At 38.3% G+C, this 22,600-nt stretch overlaps 1 protein-coding gene across 1 annotated transcript; it reads left to right on the top strand.

The window, feature by feature from the left end:
* Positions 1 to 5,462: 5,462 nt before the first annotated feature.
* On the top strand, positions 5,463 to 21,495 carry LOC134360255 (ectonucleotide pyrophosphatase/phosphodiesterase family member 7-like). Its single transcript, XM_063074387.1, has 6 exons — positions 5,463 to 5,767; positions 6,214 to 6,359; positions 7,878 to 8,507; positions 16,154 to 16,391; positions 19,307 to 19,425; positions 20,614 to 21,495. The coding sequence occupies exons 1-5, from the start codon at positions 5,518 to 5,520 to the stop codon at positions 19,417 to 19,419; spliced, it is 1,377 nt and encodes a 458-aa protein (XP_062930457.1). The 5' UTR covers positions 5,463 to 5,517; the 3' UTR covers positions 19,420 to 19,425; positions 20,614 to 21,495.
* The last annotated feature ends 1,105 nt before the right edge of the window (positions 21,496 to 22,600 follow it).

Here is a 22,600-nt window from a genome sequence, read left to right as displayed (position 1 = left end):
TGAGGGCAGGGTGAAAGTTGGAGGCAAAGTTAATAAAGTCAACGAGTTCTGCATGCGTGCAGGAAGCAGCGCCAATGCAGTCGTCGATGTAGCAAAGGAAAAGTGGGGGGCAGATACTAGAATAGGCACGGAACATAGATTGTTCCACAAACCCAACAAAAAGGCAGGCATAGCTAGGACCCATACGGGTGCCCATAGCTACACCTTTAGTTTGGAGGAAGTGGGGGGAGCCAAAGGAGAAATTATTAAGAGTAAGGATTAATTCCGCTAGACGGAGCAGAGTGGTGGTAGAGGGGAACTGATTAGGTCTGGAATCCAAAAAGAAGCGTAGAGCTTTGAGTCCAAAAAGAAGTGTAGAGCTTTGTAGGTCCTTCCTCAAATTTGGAGACCAAAACTGTACACAATATTTCAGGTGTGGTCTCACCAGGGCCCTGTACAACTGCAGAAGGACCTCTTTGCTCCTATACTCAATTCCCCTTGTTATGAAGGCCAGCATGCCATTAGCTATCTTCACTGCCTGCTGTACCTGCATGCTCGCTTTCAGTGACTGATGAACAAGGACACCTAGATCTTGCTGTACTTCCCCTTTTCCTAACTTGACACCATTCAGATAGTAATCTGCCTTTCTGTTCTTGCCACCAAAGTGGATAACCTCACATTTATCCACATTAAACTGCATCTGCTATGCATCTGCCCACTCACCCAATCTGTCCAAGTCACCCTGCATTCTCATAACATCCTCCTCACATTTCACACTGCCACCCAACTTTATGTCATCTGCAAATTTACTAATGTTACTTTTAATCCCTTCATCTAAATCATTAATGTATACTGTATTGTAAATAGCTGCGGTCCCAGCACCGAGCCTTGCAGTACCCCACTAGTCACCACCTGCCATTCTGAAAAGGACCCATTAATCCCTACTCTTTGTTTCCTGTCTGCCAACCAATTTTCTATCCATGTCAATACCATACCCCCAAGACCATTTGCTCTAATTTTGCACATTAATCTACTATGTGGGACCTTGTCAAAGGCTTTCAGAAAGTCCAGGTACACTGCATCCACTGGCTTTCCCATGTCCATTTTCATAGTCACATTCTCAAAAAATTCCAGAAGATTAGTCAAGCATGACTTCCCCTTCGTAAATCCATGCTGACTCGGACCTATCCTGCCACTGCTATCCAAATATGCCACTATTACATCTTTTATAATTGATTCGAGCATCTTCCCCACCGCTGATGTCAGACTAACTGGACTATAGTTGCCTGTTTTCTCTCTCCCTCCTTTCTTAAAAAGTTGGATAACATTAGCTACCCTCCAATCTGCAGGAACTGATCCTGAATCTATAGAACATTGAAAAATGATTTCCAATGCGTCCACGATTTCTAGAGCCACCTCCTTAAGTACCCTGGGATGCAGACCATCAGGCCCTGGGGATTTATCAACCTTCAGTCCCATCAGTTTACCCAACACCATTTTGTGCCTGATGTGAATTTCCTTCAGTTCCTCTGTTACCCTAGGTCTTCTGGCCACTATTACATCTGGGAGATTGTTTGTGTCTTCCCTAGTGAAGACAGATCCAAAGTACCTGTTCAGCTTGTCTGCCATTTCCTTGTTCCCCATAGTAATTTCACCCGTTTCTGTCTTCAAGGGCCCAACTTTGGTCTTAACTAATTTTTTCCTCTTCACATACCTAAAGAAGCTTTTACTATCCACCTTTATATTTTTGGCTAGTTTACTTTCGTACCTCATCTTTTCCCCCCGTATTGCCTTTTTAGTTATCTTCTGTTGCTCCTTAAAAGTCTCCCAATCCTCTGGTTTCCCGTTCATCCTTGCTATGTTATACTTCTTCTCTTTTATTTTTATACTGTCCTTGACTTCCCTTGTCATCCACGGTCACCCCTTACTCCCCTTAGAACCTTTCTTCCTCTTAGGAATGAACTGATCCTGCACCTTCTGTATTACTCCCAGAAATACCTGCCATTGTTGTTCCACTGCCATCCCTGCTAGGGTATCTTTCCAGTCAGCTTTTGCCAGCTCCTCCCTCATGTATCCATAGTCCCCTTTGTTCAACTGTAATACTGACACTTCCAATCTTCCCTTCTCCCTCTCAAATTGTATATTAAAACTTATCATATTATGGTCACTACCTCCCAATGGCTCCTTTACCTCGATTTCCTTTATCAAATCTGGCTCATTACATAACACTAAATCCAGAATTGCCTTCTCCCTGGTAGGCTCTAATACAAGCTGCTCTAAGAATCCATCTCAGAGGCACCCCACAAACTCCTTTTCTTGGGGTCCAGTCCCAACCTGATTTTCCCAGTCTACTTGCATGTTAAAATCCCCCATAACAACCGTAGAATTACCTTTGCGACATGCCAATTTTAACTCTTGATTTAACTTGCACCCTATATCTAGGCTACTGTTTGGGGGCCTGTAGATAACTCCCATCAGGGTCTTTTTGTCTTTTCAGTTTCTCAGTTCTATCCATACTGACTCTACATCTCCTGATTCTATGTCCCCCTTGCAAGTGACTGAATTTCATTCCTCACCAACAGAGCCACCCCACCCCCTCTGCCAACTCGTCTGTCCTTTTGATAGGATGTATACCCTGAATATTCATTTCCCAGCCCTGGTCCTCTTGCATCCAGAGGAATTCTCCGAGTTAGGGAAAATGAGTCATGAATCTCACATTTCAGCTCTCATTTACAACATGCATATCACCTATTTGAGCTGTGAATCAATTAAAAAGCAAAATTCTCCTTCTAATTGTCATGAGACATGCACAGACTTGTCATTTTATTGTTCAGCTTCCCATGCCATAACCATCCTAAGAGGTTTCTTCAAAATAGCCTCATCTTCCAACCACTTCCCAACATTTACATTGGTGTCAGCTGGAGACCTTGGACCTTTGACCTCTGAGTGTTCCACTCTTGCCCACTGATGTAAGATTCACATGCATGGCACAGTTGTGAGATGCTATTACAGCGTCAGTGGCTCAGGTTTAATTCTTGCTGCTGTCTGTAAGGAATTTGTACATTCTCCTCAAGACTGCATGGGTTTCCTCTAGGTGGCCAGGTTTCTTTGAACATTCCAAAGATATATGAGTTAGTAGGTTAATTGGTCATAAACACATAAGAAATAAGAGCAGGAGTCGGCCATCTGGCCCATTGAGCCTGCTCCGCCATTCAATAAGATCATGGCTGATCTGTCCATGGACTCATCTCCATCTACCTGCCTTTTTCTCATTACCTTTAATTTCCCCTACTATCGAAAAATTTATCCAACCTTGTCTTAAATATACTTACTGAGGTAGCCTCCATTGCTTCATTGAGCAGAGAATTAAACAGATTCACCACTTTCTGGGAAAAGCAATTCCTCCTCATCTCCGTCCTATATCTACTCCCTCGATTCTTGAGGCTATGTCCCCGAGTTCTAGTTATGTGTGTAACTCGGTGGCACAGGCTTGTTAGTGCAGAAGGGTCCGTGACCATGCGGCATCTCTAAACAAATAATTCAAGTTTATTCAAGGGGGAACCAATGAGCATCCAGCAAGCAGATACCTCACAACAACAATTAACTTCATGGCCTGAAGGAATAGGGCAGCAAAACTTATTCCCCACTTCAGAGGGCTAGTTCCTAGGTTCGATTCAACCCCTGCAGTTGGTATCATTATTGTGACATCCAGAAGAAGTTGAGTGAATAACCCACCACTGTGAAGATAACTCCAGCAAAATATGAACAGATACCACACAGAATCTCTCTTTAAACTGAATAGTCTTAATAACAATGCATATTGCACTGTCAAAGTTTCATGACTCATTTTCCCTAACTCGGAGAATTCCGCTGGTCAGTTGAAGCAGATATTGCCGGCGCACCAGTCTTTCCAAATTATCTGCAAGCCTCGTATTCTTGCTGACATGAATATTTTGTGCAGTGAAGTTCACATCTGTTAATTAGTTTATGGAGTGTTGCAAAGTTTATTTGGCTCCAAATTGTCTTTAATCAGAATTTTTTTTTATCTGAGGCTACAAGGGTGAACTTTTGTTCACAAAAACGAACATGATAGTGCAATTTGCCTTCAAGTTCAGGAAACGCTGTTTCAGACTGACAGCTTCCCAGTTTGTCCACAGGATGTTTCACACAAACTTGTTTTATTCAGCTCCTTCGGACTCATCAGCACAACATTAGAACAAAGTATAATTGCATCTATTGTTTTGAAACTTTCTTTATCAATGCAGGTTACATAGACTCTTTGCTATATTTCACTTGCTTACCTCCCTGCTGTGAAATACACACAAAATGGCAATACTCCAATTAACAATTAGCATTTTCTTTAAAATATTTCACCTGATATGATCACCCTGACATATTTTTATCATTCTAATTGCAAAATCAGAAAAGTTACAAATTTATTGTGAAGTTATTTGCATCCTGATGGATTGTGATTGACTTTGCTGAAAATCAGACTTCTTAGGGAAGTATGGAATATAATTGAAATTTGCAATTCCTTCCCTGGCGCACTTGGAGTCAGTACAGTCTGCTCAATACAAACTGGATCACAATGTGTTAACATATAGCTCTTCATCTTAAAGTGTGCTGGATTGTTGGTCATTCTTGGCTGTGTAAAGAAGTGAGCCAAATGGCAAAGGCTTGTTCAAAATGGAAATCTATCATTTGGTCTATTGTGCCTCAGCTGACTCTTTGAAATAATTCCTGTTTGCTGTTGCACACTCTTACTTTTTAAAATCTGCAATCAAAAAACTTCCTCATCTTCAAATACTTGCATAACACACTTTTAAAGCCATCTGTGGAATTATCTTCATAATTTTTAATTAATGACATTCCACATTCCAGTACCTCAGTGAGGTGCAATGTCTCCCCTCCAGATCCTCCCCATAATAGTCCTTCTCATTCTGAAGTGAACCAACAAAATAGCAAGTATTGCCTTCCTTCACATTTACTGACAATCTTCCTCATTCAGATGGCAGCACAGAAATCCAACATGCTCTACATTGCTTTAGAAATGTGTAGAATACGGCTGTAGAACCAGCACAAATTCATTTCTAAATGAGCTGATATGAAAAGAGACGTAAAACAAATTACACTTAAAGATAAAAAAAAATCATAATCAAGGATCCCAATCTGGTTTATTTTGTTCCAGTCTGTTTACCTTACATACACATACATATTTAAACCACGCTTCAAATGATTATAAACCATTTTGCAAAGCTGCTTAAGTAATATTATTTGACAGGCAATCATCTTTTTTTGCCACAGATGGATAAGTTATCAAAATACAAGGGGACAAATGTCACACAACCATGATTATATATCCCTAATCTCTTGTACAGCTACTCCAATGTGAAAACTAGAAACTGATTTGTTGCAAAATATATTAGGCAATGAGAACTGATGCGCAGATAAGATAAAGCTATATATACAGTGCTCTACTTTCTGCAGTAAGCATTTCATTTCCACGTTCCTGATAGCAACCCCAGCCTGACAGAAGTCATGGGAATATATACTTTTTTATACTTGAGTCTATCTCTATCATTGACTTTCAGTCTCCCACTCTTCAGAGGTGAAAGGAAAAATCAAAACAAACTACTACTTATTTCCCTAGATGGCTTTCGTTGGGATTATGATCAAGATGTTGAAACTCCAAATTTTCAAAAATTGGTCAGAGAAGGTGTAAAGGCAAAATACGTTACACCTCCATTTGTTACAATAACCTCACCATCTCACTTCACTTTGCTAACTGGTAAGTACTTTTGAATGAAGTTCACTTTGTTGATAACCTGGATAATTAGATTGCTACAAAATCAAACTAATTGAAGAGAAGTTAAATTATGTAAATATTTTCTAGGAAAAGCATCAAGCATTGAAATTAATGTGAATCTATAGATGACTGCATAATTTACAATACCTTTTAATTATCCTCTGGTTTAAAAGATACTTCTGGCAATTTTTGTTTAAATACATATATATTATTCTTATTCCAATGTGAACAAAAGAACTGTTTGGCCAAAACATTTCTGTAGAAAATTGATAAGTTTACGATTAAACACAAAGTGGAAGAGACAACCACGGTGCAAGTACTGAAATCCAACAGTTATTATGCTCTGATTGCCACACTAGTATTAATTCTTGACTTGTAAATCAATCATCATTAGAGAATAAGTAAATATACATCTGATTTTTCTGAAGGAAGGTATATAGAGTCTCACGGAGTAATCCATAACATGTGGTTCAATACCACCACTGGACAGAAAAAGTCATATTACCAGACACAAGATGTTAATGAATACTGGGACAATGGAAGTCTTCCCATCTGGATCACAGCTCAGCGTCAGGTAAAGTATAAACATTGTGGTATTGCAACTATATGTTTGTGAATAGAAGTGGTACGCGTAATAGCAAATTTTCTGTAGGCCTAGCGACCAGTTCCTTCAATCTCCATTATAAAACTCCATTCCAGTGGCAACTTCAGTGATCCCCTTAAAAGCAGCTGGCTTGGCTGACAGGCTCTTCAGAACAGTGACTGCAGCATGTGTGGCATGTGCTGGGGGAGGAGCTGCCAATAAATTGTACAAAGGGTGTCTTGCAAAGCATCCAGACTAGTTTCTTCCACATTTCTTCAGTGCCTGTACAATACATTTAGCAGCAATATCTGTTGTGAAGCAAGTGCATACGTGCCATTCTTCCATGTAGGTACCTTTGTGTTCAAGTTGTGCATGACGCAATGAGCATTATGCAATTCATTTCAGAAAATAAGACAACAGAGCAGAAAGAGACCATACAGCTCTTATTTGATCCACTTTCCTCCTCATCCCCATAATCCCTTGATCCCCTTGGTATGCAAAAATCTATTGTTCAGTCTGGAATATATTCAACAACAGAACATCCACAGCTGTCTGAAACAGAATTTCTAAGATTTACAACTCTTCATTTCCCACATCTCTCCAAACGACAAACCCCTGATCCTGAATATTTCAATGGCTTTATTTTTTTTGAAGTTATGCAGACAGCACAGAAATAGACTGCATTTATATTAAAAAAAAATACACTGGCCACGCATGTGAAAAATTCCTTTAAAATCTTGTTACATATATAGATAGTAAAATGGCTCTTTAATATTCTAGAGCAGCACAGGAATGCCTCAGGAACTGAATTTCCAAAATGCAGACCTTCATAACCTAGCACTGATGGGTTTAATTATGTACATATCAATGAAATGTCTATAATCTTCAAGTTGGGCAAAATCCATCTGGAAAGTTCTACAAAGACCAATTTTTTTTAAATCTGAAATATTTAAGGATGAAAATATCATTTTCACATGGAAAGTGGATGTGCTCTCTTTTTTTTACAAAAATCTTCTTGGCAAACCTGCTTTTGCATTGAATGCCCACAGATCAGCAATTGCCAGAAAGAATTGACCTAGGCATATTCAGAATATACTGCCCAACTCCTGTCTCCCTGGCCAAGGCTTCAAATGACTTGCCTAGGAGAATGTTCCAAGGCTAATCAGACTCAGGTCTCATTTCTGCCTGAACATTTAATAGGTGATTTTGGGGCAATCCTGCCTTTTGAATTTCAGGTTTATGCAAATATGTTTAAGAACTTTATTAGATCCAATAAAAACTTGTAAGCCAAGCTTGACACCACACTAGGGTACCATTACTAGTGGTGTTAAACCAAGACATACCTTCCCAAGGAGACTAGCTATCACTTTTCTCCCTGGAATCAGATCAGATCCCTAACTATACTCAACAAATCTAGTAGATAAGCATGTAAGAAAGAGTATCAATGCACAGGTATATAAAGAGGGGACTTCATTAACAGAGCATTTCATGCCAATTGTATTTCCGAAGGGTTTAAAGACTGGTTCTATTCATTTTCCCGGGACCAAACCTACCTATCAGGGAGAGAATATTTTCCTGAAGATAGTGGAACCTCCGCTTTACAACTATAAGAATGCAACAGCATGGAGAGAAAACATTGACATAGTAATGAAATGGTTCACTTTGGATGATCTTGATTTTGTCACACTCTACTTTGGTGAACCAGACAGCACAGGACACTTATATGGACCTGAATCAGAGAAGAGAAAAGCCGTGGTGAAAAAACTGGACAGCACACTAGGTTATTTATTACAAAGCATCGAGAAGTACAACTTGAAATCCAGACTCAATGTGATTATCACTGCCGACCACGGAATGACTACTGTACTGAAGGAGCCAAATGTGACCGAAATCGTGCTAAAAAGGTTCTCCAATTTTTCATTCAAAGACACCGCTTTTGATTTAGTTGATTATGGACCCACTGGCATGCTTTTACCCAAACCGGGAAAGACGGAAAAAGTGTACCAGGCTCTGAAAGGTGCCCATCCACATCTAAATGTGTTCAAGAAAGAAGACTTACCAAAAAGATTTCGATATTCCAACAATGAAAGAATCCTCCCCATTATCATTTTTGGCGATCTTGGTTATGTGGTTCATGGGGTAAGTACTTGGTTTAAAGTGATTAATTGGAACAGGGAAAACTAGTTATCAGATTTCTTATCTGAATATGATGGCTATCAATTGTGAGACTGCAAAAGAGAATAACGTTCGTGTCTTTCTCTATCCTAACATTTGTGTTCATTAATTAACAAAACATTAAATCAAGTTAGTTATTACATTAATCCTAGAAGTGAAAATAAATCAAGAAAATGAGAAAAAAGGAACAGGATTCCACCATTAGGTATGATCACGGCTGGTTGATGCTTGTTTCAACATTTCTTCTCTGCCAATTCCTCATAAACCTTTAATTCCTGAATTCTCCAAATGTTGATCAACCTGCACTTAAAATAAATTTAAAGATCATCAGATTCAGGAGCACAGAAATCCAGAGATTCACGATCTTCTGAGAGAAGAAACTTCTATGCATCCCACATTTAAGTGACTGGCTCCTTATTCTGTAACAGTATCAAAATTTCCACTTTTTAACTAAGTGTGTCAGTTTCTCCTTGAACTTCTCTGCCATTATCTCTCCTTTAAATCTCATGTTCTTTGTCTTCCCCTTTCCACATGTCTGTCTCTAGATTGGTGGCATCTGCTTCCTTATTGTTCAACTTGATCCATTTATGTTAAATATTTATATATATATTTATACATACATACACACATACACACACATGCCAGCTGGTGGTGTAGTGGCATCAGCGCCGGACTTCGGAGCGAAGGCTCCCGAGTTCAAACCCAGCTAGCAAATCGACCTCGTAAAAAAGAAATTGCCTGCTACAGAAACATCAACAGCAAAAGTTGATGGCCTATGCTCCCTCGTGAGTTTAAAAGACAATTTCCTTCCTTTTCCATATACACACATACACACACCAAACCAACACTGTAAATTGGGCAACCAAGTCTTTAAAAGACAAATGGGGTTACTTAAATCTCATTAATGTTGATTACAAACAAATGCCTGGAGAACTGGTAATACTTTTAAAACCAATTTCTCCACTAAACCTGTGCTGATCACATTTGAGCCTTCGTGCAATTACTATGGGGACATAAATCAAAGTCTCAAATGGGACTCCTGTAGATTGACCCAACCAAGAACAGTAAAAAGACTACTGAAGAGCAAATGATGTAAAGGTTATCAATATGAAGCATGCATTGAGTGTACAGAATTAAGAGAACTAAACTACACAGGTCACACAAAATGCTGGAGGAACTCAGCAAGCCAGGCAGCACCTATGGAATAGAGTTCAGCCGATGTTTCAGGCCAAGATGTTTTCAGGGCCGAGACAAGACGAGTGTGGGGAAAAGAGGAAAAACCACAAAGTGATTGGTAAAACCGGGGGGTTAGGGTGAAGTAAAGAGCTGGGAAGTCCATTGGTGAAAGAGATACAGGGCTGGAGAAAGGGTAATCTGAAAGGAGGACAGAAGGCCGTGGAAGAAAGAAAAGGGGGAGGAACACCAGAGGGCACTGAGAGAGGAAAATGGGAATGGGAATGGGGAATGGAGAATGAGGCATGGGGAATGGTGAAAGGCAGGGGGACATTACCAGAAGTTTGAGAAATCAATGTTCATGCCATCAGGTTGGAGGCTACCCAGACGTAATATAAGGTGTTGCTCCTCCAACCTGAGTGTGGCCTTATCATAACAGTAGAGGCGGCCATGGAGAGAACTAAACTGTTAGAAATATTTACATGTAAAAAGTAAATGTAGACAGAGCAGATTATGCAAATAAAAAGCATACATACCAAACTTATATGACAGAGGAGAGGTTTACTCAAAAACAATACCTTCCCTTTTAAATTCCAACAGACTAAAGCCAATGAAATGCATTTAAATTAGATTGGATAGATTCATAATAAAGAGGAGTAACTCAGTTAAAGATCATTCAGGCATTCTCTGAAAGCAATAGATGCTTCTTCATAGTTTGTCAGGGCAAATCAAATAACATTCAGAATCAAATATTTATATTGTCGGGGAACTCAGAACAATACTCAGACCCAGACATTCAATCGTCTTTTGCTTTCATGGCCATGTGAGAATTGTCTCTCAGAGTGCAGCGACCCTGAATTATAGTCCATAATGCTCCCTTTTAAGATAGCTACAGGCTTCAAGTGAAAGTTTCCTGAAAAGGTGAAATGATGTAACAATCCAAGCATTTATGAGACTGTATAAAAGAAGCTTTTCACAACAAGCCCTGCAGCTGCAGGAGGGTGGTTAGCAATTAGCTTAGCTGGTTATGTTTTAAGAATACTTGGTTTTCCACACCCCCTTTTATCTTATCAACATTTTCTGTTCCTTTATACCAGAACATTCAGCAGTCACACATAATCGTTAACCATCTAAATTCCCTCACATGAGTGTACCTTAATCACCTCAAGTCTTAATTTGTATTGATGAACTGTTTTTTAACATTTAACTATTATCCTACTCTAACAAGATTGGACTTTGGCAGTGGATCAGGACAACAACAATGAGTCAAAGAGCAGGGGTATAAACTGTGCAAATATAATTTAATTGTTTCTGTATTTGCACAGTTTGCTATCTTTTGCACACTGGCTGAGCACCCAGGTTGACGTGATCTTTCATTGATCCTATTATGGTTATTATTTTATTATGAATTTATTGAGTATGCCCACAAGAAAATAAATTTCAGGGTTTTATGTGGTGACATACATGTACATTTATAATAAATTTACTTTGAACTTTGAATTTTGAACTGCCAGGTGGATTTTCACAGCACTGGGGATAAGTTCAGCAGGAGGAGTGAAAAGATATGTAATAGTAATTTGGAATTGTGTTGCTGGGGGAAAAAATGCTGCTCTCTAGGGCAATGCACGGGAGCCTCGAAGTCTGTGCTGCTTCCCTTGTGTTAGGGTTCAGTATGCTTTCTCGAGGCTAGAGAGAAATGGTCCAGTTGTAGCGACCCACTAAAGGAACCAATGACATAAAAACAACAAAGGAGGCGTTTCTGGTGAAGAGATTATAACAAAACAAATGAATTAGTTGCACACGTAGGGAGAAATGGGTACAACAGCCATCTGAGGGACATGGTTGCCAAACTATGAGTTATACAAAATGGAAAGGATTAATGAGTTAATTCTAATATTAAAGAAGGGAATGAAGAAAATAGGAAAGATCACAGCTCAGAAAATTAAAAAATACAATCAAATTAGTTAGAACCAAGAAACAGCAGGACCTGAGAACATTGGTGGGAGTTATAAGTAGGTATCCCAATGTGTAGCACAATAAATGAGAGGTGCATATAGCCAGAGTATATCATAGTAATGGAGAACCTTCATCTAAAATAAATTGGGCATAGCAAAGGAACAGTCCTAGTGTAGAGGATGATTCCATGGAGAGTAGAATGGATAGCTTTCTAGATCAGTATGTTGAAGATTTAGTTTTGTGTAACTATTAAAGAGTAGTTAATAGGTGTGAATTAAATTAGGGAACAATGATGATAATGTGATGGAATTTCATATCAAGATTGGAAAATTTCTGTGGTGCATATTTTACATTAGTTTGGTTTCTTCCTCAGCAGTTCCCGTCAGAACAGGTCCACACTTTCATCTTCACACTGTTTTAATTCAGCTGATGTCTCCTTCTCTGAAGTGAATAATTAACTAAGCCTTCGGGTGGCATCCAATAGATAAACAAAGACTTAGGTATCCAATTTTATTGATTACATAAATAAACTTATGGGATCCAACCGTAAAATTCAAAGTTCTGGATAGCAATTAAAGTTAAAACTTCTTTGTCATAACTCAGCTCATTGATCAATTTTAACATCTTTACATAAAGTGTTGGACGAACAATTCAAGTTGCTTCAAGGGATAATATTGTAACAAAAGTGGCTCATTACACTTCACACAAACATGACATGGTATCTGTAGGGCAATTTTCCTTTAATAGCACAGAGGAAGGTATCATCTGAATTTGCCATCTGACAATGCAAAGATGGAGCTGCTCCAGTGAAGGGAATACCAAGAAAGGAAACAGGCTTTTCTTTAAAAACACTCATGTTGGAAGTATAAATGGTCCCATTTATCAAACATGGAAGAGTACTGCATAGTACAGGCCTTTCACCTCACAATATGTCACAACCTTTGTATCTACTCTGATCAATCTAACTCTTTCCTTCAATATAGTCCTCCAATTTTCTAACACCTGTCTGCCTAAGAGTCTCTTAAATGTCCCTACAGTATCCGCCTCTGCTACCACCGCCAGCAGTGTGTACCATACACTTGCCCTTTCTGTGTAAATAACCTGCCTTTTGTTGGGTAATGTAATGGTTGACAGATGACACATTTTTCATAACGGAAACTGTCCTACATAATTCATAAACACAGTCATTGAGCTGCTGTGTTCACTAAGAGACAGTGTCTGATGTAATGACCTCAGTGCAAGGCAACCGCTTTTGGTTTATCGTAATGGAAATAAAGGGCTACAGCTTTTGTTAAGCACATAAAAGGACTTTCGTATGTTTTATTGATAAAATCTTCGATTACATTACCCTAAAATCTAACATCCCCCATCTACTTTCCTCCAATCACCATAAAATTACGTCTTCTTGTATTAGCTTTTGCTGCCCTGGGAAAATGGTGCTGGTTGTTCACTCTAATTCTGCCTCTTACCATTTTATACACTTTATACACCTGTCAAGTTGATCTCATCATTCTTTGCTCCTAAGAGAAAAGCCCTAGCTCACGCAATGTTCCCTCATAAGACATGCTCTCCAATCCAGGCAGCATCCTGGTAAATCTCCTCCACACCTTCTCTAAAGCTTCCACATCCTTCCTATAAATGATGTGACAAGAACTGAATGCAATTTCTTTTATACGCCTCAATGTAAAAATAAATCTTTCAGGATCTAATTGACCATCGGAAAACAACTAGTGCAGTGATTGAAGGAAAAAAAACAGCAATTTGCGTAAATCTGAAACTAAAACTGCCAGAATCTGTTGGGAGAGAAAGAACTTAATGTCAATGACCTATTGTCAGAACTGGAAAAAGGGAAAGCGGTGAAGAGGGAATAAATGAGTAACTTCAAGTGCAACTCCCCAGATATACATAAAGCTCTTGTTGAACTTCTGAGAAATATGGTTCAGATTCTGCCATGTGGATGATTTGTTTGAACTTGTCACCAATTGTTCAGTCAGCAAAAGTTTGCTGATTGGAGTAATTTACTTCCTCTGTTCATGGTGAAACAAAATGGAAGGTCCAGATAGATGCCCCTTTCCGCTGTGGTTCCTGTAGTACCACCCTTCACTTGGATAAAGTAGTTTGCTGCTGCTCATTGTCCGATTAACTAAAACATGGTACCAGAGTCTGTTGGTGTTAGATCAGCTCAGGAAAAATCAGTGCTTTCAGAGCTCGAGATAAACAGATGGAAATAAAATGAACAACTTCTCTTCTTACTAATCTTTTGATGTATGAATGAGTTGATAGCTGGTTGTACAAATCCCAGCAGGCAAGTACCAAAATAATCATGTAATAACTCTAATTTTTTAATTAATCGAAGCAAGTTCCATCTAATTACATGTCAGTCTGTGTTAGATCGCAAGTCCAAGTATAAATTTATGCAAAACTGGTAAACAGTCAAGCAATATGCATATTAGGCACATCAGAGAAATTTAACCCTCACAAGTTTGAATTATATCCTATTTTGTAAATTCCAACATCCACACCAAATAAAAATTGCACGTGTTGTAACCACACTCCAACTAATGCTGTTGCAGTTTTGGATGAGAGTGTATACTGGCAATTTTTGATGTAAACATCCACACATGACTTTATTGCAAATAAAGCTGACAGGAACTGTGTGTAAGATATGACTATTTTGTAGATATTCTGCAAATGATGAAAAGCAATGGGCAGATGTTGCATTACTTTTTCCTCGACAGTCATAGCTGCATGGCAACAAGCTGATTGCATACACAATTACAACTGCATTGTTGATTAGTGAATTCAAAATATATTTATATACGAAAAGTAGAAGATTTCCTTGTGTTTGCGATATTGATAGAATCTTAGTTTTGTGTATCAGTTCTATCTAAAGATATTCCATTTGTTTTTTGCTCTAACTAGGTGGAAAAAAACATGATAAATTGTCCTTTGGGGCCATTATAAATTAGGACTAGCAGGCAGTCTGAAAGGAGATGAAGGCTACACTGAAATAGTGGGAGGAAGCATTTGATGCATGAAGATCAGGAAAGACTGGTCTCACTAGGTGGACTATTCCTGTAAACTCCACGTAATTCTATGCATAATCACAGACAAGTTGACAGCACGCACAATATTTTATGTTGAATAAAATTAGACATCATGGTGAAAATGGTTTAGAATCCAAATGAATCTTCTATAATTCTATATTTTGTTTATGTCAACTGTTTTCACCATCAAATCAAATAAAAATGGGAATGGTTTGTAGTGCTAAACATGTTGTCAAAATGTATATGATCAGAAAAAGACCTTACTTAAAGATACCTGTTTCCAAACAAGCAGAACCAAGGACACGTTGCATACAACCACAAATCTTGCTAACTTTAAATTATCTCACATTCATAACATTGGGTTAATGACTCCAGGACCAATCTTGGAAGTCACTGTTTGGCTTTGCATTAAGAGTCTGGGTCCAATATGGCTCTATGTATATATTTATATTTTTTTTTACACATATAAAAATGATGTAAATATCTGCACTGGACTTCGATGCGAGTGGTCCTGGGTTCGAACCCAGCCATCTCCTTGCACCCTTTCTATCTGTGCTGAGCTGAGCACTCAGCTAGCAACTCAGTCTCGTAAAAACAGGCAAGTGCTAACAAAATGGCTAGGTTGCTGCCCAATGCACCAAGAGGCATGGAGAGGACCAACAATACTCTTCCACCCGTTATGCCACTGGCGTTTAGGGCGGCAGTGAAGGTCCTCCATCTCTGGCGGTGTTCACGACTTCCTTCATCATGTCAGTAGCTTCCTCTAGGTTTTCATTGCTGTCCGCCATGCAAGTTTTGAGTGGAGGCTCAGAAATACCACCATATTCAGATGTAGAAAGGAATCTTCATTGCTCTTTTCGTAACAATTTTGCTTTACCTGTCAGCATTATTAGCTCTGAACTGAACCCCTGAACATAGAGGAAGAGTGGACTACCCTTCAGCTGGCCCCCCTACCCTTTGACTTGTTTGTCATGGGTGACTCTACCAAACAGCCGAAGTATAAAGCCCTGACGCCAGCCAACTTAACTCTCTGGGTCATTGAGGCACGCAAGCCTCCAAACCACGACAAGGTTGTGGTACTATTGGAGGACATAATAAGTACACTATAAAGTCACTCTTCTGCACATTTTTCAGTATTTAATTTTTTTAAATAATTTGTTATCTTCACATCAAATTCATGTGTTACGTGGTGAATGGTGTGATTTCATTTTCTTTGTAATGATATAATTCCTTTATCTGCCACTAAATTTCTCTCCATTTATATATTAATTGCAAAAGTAGGAAAGAATGTACTCCTTTGAGAAATGTATAGGGCTCCAAAGGCAGAGGTAAGCAATATGAATGTTATAATTGCCATTCATACAACTGGTGTGTAACATATTTTCAATGTTCTTCATTACATTCTACATGGGCACCCTTCCCATCATACACTAGAGATTCAAAGTCCAGTTTAACAAAGGCGAACATGGATTTGATAACGAGCATATGGACATGAAGATGATTTTCCGTGCATTTGGCCCTGATTTCAAGAAAAATTATTTGGCCGAGCCATTTGAAAGTGTAAACATTTATCCGTTAATGTGTGAACTTCTGAACATCCATCCTGAGCCAAACAATGGATCATTGGTATATACTCGAGCGATGTTGAACTATAACTCAAGCAACAGTGACGGTAAGGAAGGTTTCAGAAAGATGAAGCTCAGACACATTAATGATTATGAATGTTACAGAACATTAGAATAATGGATGAAAACATTAAGAATAAATTTAAAATGCTCACTTGCTTTGTGATACTTTTCTGTATATTTTGCATTTTGTAAAAATATATCCAATCTTTAAAGGCAGTCATTTTTTCTCCTGAAAATGAAGTCAACTCTGTCTATTCACAAGATGTCGTAGGTATTTTTTAAAATCAAAGTCATCTTCTATCCTGCTGTTACCAAAACCTTGCATGGACTTCCTCTACACAAAAAGATGAACTCTTGATCTCCCAGTCTATTTCATGATCCTTATCTGCCTGCACTAAACTTTTTTTGTATTGTTTTCCTTTTTGGTACCTTGATGTACCAAGGTAAGGAATGACCTGTCTGGGTGGCGTGCAAAAAGCTTCTCACTGAACCTCAGTACATGTGACAATAATAAACCGATTTCAATTCCAGAGTATTATTTGATGATACATCTGGAGATTTCTCCAAATTCAGAATGCAACTTCCCAGCAAAATCATTTTAAACATTAACAGGCCTGCTGGGAATAAACTCAGCAAATCGAGCAACACTCGCAACAGAGCAAAAGTGTCAACATTTTGGGTCAATGAACTTCATCAGATTTGTACCCACAATGTCAAGTGCTGTGTGACCTACCAAGTATTTATCAACTGCCCCTAAACTAGCTTCAGATTTCCTGCATCTGCACTTCTTTGCCCCACTCATTTTAAAGATTGTTTTCCAATACTAAATTCCCATAGAATAATTCCCTTTCATTATTCAATTATGATTGACCACTTACCTTACTTAATATCTGATCAATTCAAAAATCAAACTATTAGTCCTTTCTCTTTTCTCTCTGATGATTACAATATACTTGTTACGATATCAGAGAGGTGCTTATTATGGCACTGTGAGCACAAACTTGATAGCTGCATATGTGGATCGTCAGCACCAATTCCACAATGTCACATCTACAAAGAATTCTACTAAGTTTCAAAGAATTCAGCAAACTCCTTCACTCCATCCATAAAAAACAGGATTTGCTGGTGGCCAACCATTTTAATTACAGTCCCCATTTCTGTTCTGATATGTCGGACCATGACCTACTCTCAGGTTGGAGGAGAAACACCTCATATACCCTCTAGGTAACCTCCAACCTGATGGCATGAACATCGATTTCTCCAGCTTCCAATAATTTCTACCCCTCCCCCTTCTCTCTTCTTCAATTCCCTCCTCTTGCCTCTTCTCCACAGCTACCTATCACCTCCCCCTGGTGATCCTCCTCTCCTATCAGTTTCCTTCTTCTCCAGCCCTTTACCTTTTCCACCTATCACCTGTTTCCTACTTCACCTGGCATCACCTTCTAGCTTTACTCTTTTCCCTCCACTCTCCTCCTTAAACTGGCCTCTTCCCCTTCCTTTCTAGTCTTGATGAAGGATCTCGGTCTGAAATGTTGACTGTTAATTAACTTCCATTGATGCTGCTTGACCTGCTGGGACCCTTCAGCATTTTGTGTGTGTTACTGTATTCTACTAAATTTAATTGGTGGGATTTTAGTGCAGCTACCAATTATGTGCTGTTAACATAAATATTTCTTGAATGTATAGACATTTCCCATGGAAATGCCATTGTATTAGAAGTACTTTCTTGTGAAAATCAAGAAGGATCTCCCACCCAAAATGTTGACTCCATTTTTCTTCCCACAGATGTGGTTTGACCTGCTGAGTATCCTCAACATTTTCTTTTTTTTTTAAATTTTATTTTTACTTGGATAAGGAATTCACAAGTATCATGTACTTTTTCCACACTTATAACCTTTTCCATTTTTTTATATGTATAAAACTATAATTATTTATACATTCTTAAGTACACATTGAGATGATATAAAAGGAAATTAGACACTTAAATAGATAATGATGTACAGTGGTAACTCTAATCTATTAGGCTAAGTAATGGTATTAGTCGTTAAGAAACATAGTAACAATAGTTTCCATATCTCTCTTCTGGACCATTTCTTCTGGTCCAAAATGTTGTATGTAAGCCTATGTAACAACCATTGTAGGTGTTTATATCCTAATTTGTTCATGCTTGCTCCTGCCCCCAGACATAATTATCCAATCCCTATGTACTTATTTACTTAATTTTATCATTTTTTATCCCTTTCCCAAATCTTTTCCTTTACTTGTATTAATTCTCTATTTTCCAAAAGAAAACAAAAACAGTAAACATTTAGACTAGGGGTGCTTACGTTGGCAATATTACTGTGTTGATGAGAAGAGCAGTATAAATCATTAGGAGAGTCATCTAAAGTCTGCTCGCATTGGGGTTATATATTCAATCCATTTATTCCAGATTTGATAAAATTTTTCTTTTTGAATTCTCAGGGAGTAAGTCAACTTTTCCATTTTAAATATTTCCAAGATAATTTCATGCCAATCTTCTAATGTAGGTGGTATTGGATTTAGCCACTTTCTAGTGATTGATTTCTTACTTGCCGCTAAGAGGGCCTGCAGCAACTTTATATCTTCCTTCTGTTCAAGAAACAATACATGCCCCAAACAGAGCGTCTCAAAGTTCAGAGGTATCTGGGACCTAAGTACCTTAACTAATGTTCTATGAATACTTTCCCAATATATACTTAATTTAGGGCAATCCCAGAAAATATGAAAATGATCTGCCTCCTTGGAGCCGCATAACATTTTCTGTTTTTTATTTCTGTTTTCAGTTTCTTTTGCCTTAACATTTAAGAATTCTTGCTCACACCATAATACCTCTGGCCTGATTTCACTGAAAATGTTAAATGTGCTCCCAAATTATCTTGAAGGATTATGCACATTCAAGTCTTTTGCTTCCTTTTAATATCCTGTTTTCTCTTTTCAGTCACGAAGAATTCAACATTGTTTCAGGTGATTGTAGGGTTGGCAGTCATTGTTGGCCTTCTGGTTCTGGCTGCTCTCATTGTTACTGTTTATTTCCTTATAAAGCGGAAATGATAGATGGTAAGTACCTCAATGTCCCTTGCAAAATGTGTGAATTTAGATGGCATTTTTAAATAAGTGCTAATGTTACGCTAGTGGCTTTTTCACTCCTTCCTCAACCTCATATATGATTGTTCCTGAGCATCTCTTCTCTGCTGCCCCAACAGCACTTGCCTTTTTCCCCCTACCATGTTGGTCATTCAGATCTCCATCTCTGAAGTGTGCTGGAGGGAATCACGACTGCCCAGTACACCATGACTTTTGTTTCAGATATGAGGTATCAATGTACAAATGCCTTTCATCACAGAGTGCACTGGACACTAAGGCAGTGGTGAATTTCATTATTATTTGCCTGCACTGGAACAAAACTTCTGATGCTTTCTCTTTATTCGGCATTCTGTCATTGCTTTACCTCATTCTACCTCAGTGCACTGTGTATTGATTAGAACTGCATGAACAGTATGCAAGACAAGCTTTCCACCGTATCTCAAAGTTTAAAGTATATTTATTATCGAAGTACATATACTGTAAACAACCTAGAGATTCATCTCATTACAGGCAGCCACAAAACAAAGAAACCCAACACAGCCCATCAAAAAAGACAGTCAAACACCCAATGTGCAGAATAAAAACAAATCGTGTGAACGATATAACTAAGTAACATTCAGAACTGAAGTTCATGAAAGTGAGTCCACAGCCACAAAGCCAGTCATGCCCAGTCCAGGAAACTATTAAGTTGCAGGCTACAGGCTCAGTTCAGCGCAGAGACAAGTGAACCTCAGGAGCAGCAAGCTGAATACTGGCTTGTCCTTCTCCCTCAGCCCCAACACCCTGACCTTTTCAATCTGTCCCAGCACTTAAATCAGCCAAACGGCAGGTTGTTCCTCATTCTCAGACCCTGGCTGTCTTGGTACATGTAACATTAATAAACCAATTCCACTTCTGGCATGGTAGCTCTGACAGCACTGAACCACTCCAGAATGGCAGGGCTCACTACTAGTGCTGTACCTCCTATAATGGATCCTCTTGGAATGAGAAAGAAAAGGATGAGGGAAACCCAAAACAGTTCGTTGTATTGTTGTCAACAATCATGGAAGATAGCTAACAAAATCTACAACATGTCCACGAGGTTGAAGCAGGATCTTGAAACAGAAAAAGGGATATATAATTGGGAAATATGGTTACAGAGTCTCCTTTCCTCTTTTCCAGAATACAATATGAAGATCAGAATCACATCCAAAATATTGCTCCAGTCGTTTAGCTCTCAGCTATGCTAACACGGATGCCCTGGCTGTGCTTCAAGCCTGTTCTCTTCACTACGATAAAGTTTTAACCTACTTATTTCAGTGTGAATGAAATCTGGAAATTAATTTTAATCTATTTTCATATTTTTCCATAAACTTATCAATTAATGGATATAAACAAAGTAATTTGAATAGAATAGTTGTGCTTGCCGCTTTGCCATCAAATTGCTTACCTGTGACTGGAAGTCTCTGCTTAATTGTGCAATTGAAGTAATTGGTTCAACAACAAATAAAAATAGGTTTTCAGCTTGTATTTTGATCAGCCAAAATCAACTTTTGATGCTTTCCCCCCCCCCCCGCCCAGTTGAGAAATTAGCACAGACCAAAAATTCCTATCTCCATCTTTCTTCATCATGGTGCCAATTCAAAAACTGAAAGATAGTGGTAGACTATACCTTCTGTAGTAAAGAATTGACATTTCCTTTAGAAAGCCTTCATTGTTCCAGTCTTAACCGTAGTGTTGACTTTTGACATCACCTGGTTACCAAGACATGTGGAACATTCATCTCTTAACACTCTCTGGCTGTGGTGAGCTTACCATAAATTAAACTTAGAAAATACTAATTCCTGTATTTTGAGTTTAATTAGATGATTTAAAAAAAATAAAAATTTAGACTTGCATTCTCATTGTTAGTCATCAGTTATTCACTTCCATGAAAACAAACCTCACACCATCAGTACACAATCTCTCTACAGATTTTGCTCTTGAATTGTTTAATTGCATCTCTTATTAAATGTTTCTTACGCTTGTCTATGTGATATCACAAAGTAACAACTTAAAATAAAGACTTGGTCAAAAAAAAAAGGTTTTTGAAAAGATCGAGTTATTTGTGCTGAGAAATATTTATCTTCTCTCTTTCTGTCTGTCAAAGTCCAAAATGGAATAAGTCTTCTAGATAAGTTTAAAAAAATAATTGGGGAATGGTGATAATTGAGTGAAAGACTAGGATTTGCAGTCATTTGAAATAAAATGAGGTACTTAAAATTATGAAAGGATGTTGATATCAGGCCCCTCATCCAGAAAGACACATGCAATTTGTACTAAATAGGAAAAAGGATGACCACAAATGATTGTTCAATTTTAAAGTTGCTACAGGAAAACATAGGTTCGTAGTAAGTAAAAACAATTAAAAAATCTGAATATCTAGAACTCTACAAAATGAAATGAACAAATAGCAAGGTGATTTTGTAAAAATGTTGTGACAGCATTTTAAATGAGACATCCATTTTGCCTTTAATAAAAATATCACTTTGTTCACTGAACTTGTAATGCAGCAATAGAAGGACTAATGAAAAACATAAGAAAAAGCATTCCAGACCTAAATTATGAGCAGTTTTCTTTGTTCACCTGCTGGACTCACGGAAACATCAACATTTACTGCCTGTATGTTACCTCAAGAAGATGGTGGAAAGTGGTCTAGCTGAAATGTTGATGTTGGTATGACTGAAGTATTCTCAACTTTTAGCTTGGAAGTTCCAGATTTCAAACCCTGTGTCACAGAAATAACCATCTTTTCACATTAAGGTGACCTTACTTCAACGTACAGGGCACTTTGCAGATAGCATTCTTCCATCTGCTGCCCTTATTATCTAGGTGGTAAAAGCTATTGGCTTAGTTGATCTTAGCAAAGTTATTTTGAATTAGATTCTACTTTGGCAGTGGAAGGCCTAATGCTGATAGGTGGAGAGGCAATCAAGGAAACTGCTTTATCCTGTTTCAGCACTTCTGGTACCAAAAGCAAATGACAAGCAAGCCACTCTGAAAAAAACATTGAGTCTTTCACAACATACACACCCTCTGATCTTGTCAGTTTTTGGGGTACTTCACTTAAGTTTTTAGCCATTCGTTATTCCTCAGGATGCTGATGGTGGAAGAGTCTCTAACAATAATA

The sequence above is a fragment of the Mobula hypostoma genome, chromosome 22 (genome assembly GCF_963921235.1).
Source record: "Mobula hypostoma chromosome 22, sMobHyp1.1, whole genome shotgun sequence".
Taxonomy (NCBI): Eukaryota; Metazoa; Chordata; class Chondrichthyes; order Myliobatiformes; family Myliobatidae; genus Mobula; species Mobula hypostoma.
The sequence above is the reverse complement of the archived record's forward strand: the minus strand, read 5'-3'. Positions and strand labels throughout refer to the sequence as shown.

What these genes read in the sequence shown, in the direction of transcription:
- LOC134360255 (XM_063074387.1), top strand. Translation starts at nt 5,518, where the DNA reads ATGGGAATATATACTTTTTTATACTTGAGTCTATCTCTATCATTGACT. An exon ending in TCACTTCACTTTGCTAACTG is followed by an intron (nt 5,768 to 6,213) that starts GTAAGTACTTTT and finishes ATTTTTCTGAAG; the next exon opens with GAAGGTATATAGAGTCTCAC. An exon ending in GGATCACAGCTCAGCGTCAG is followed by an intron (nt 6,360 to 7,877) that starts GTAAAGTATAAA and finishes GTATTTCCGAAG; the next exon opens with GGTTTAAAGACTGGTTCTAT.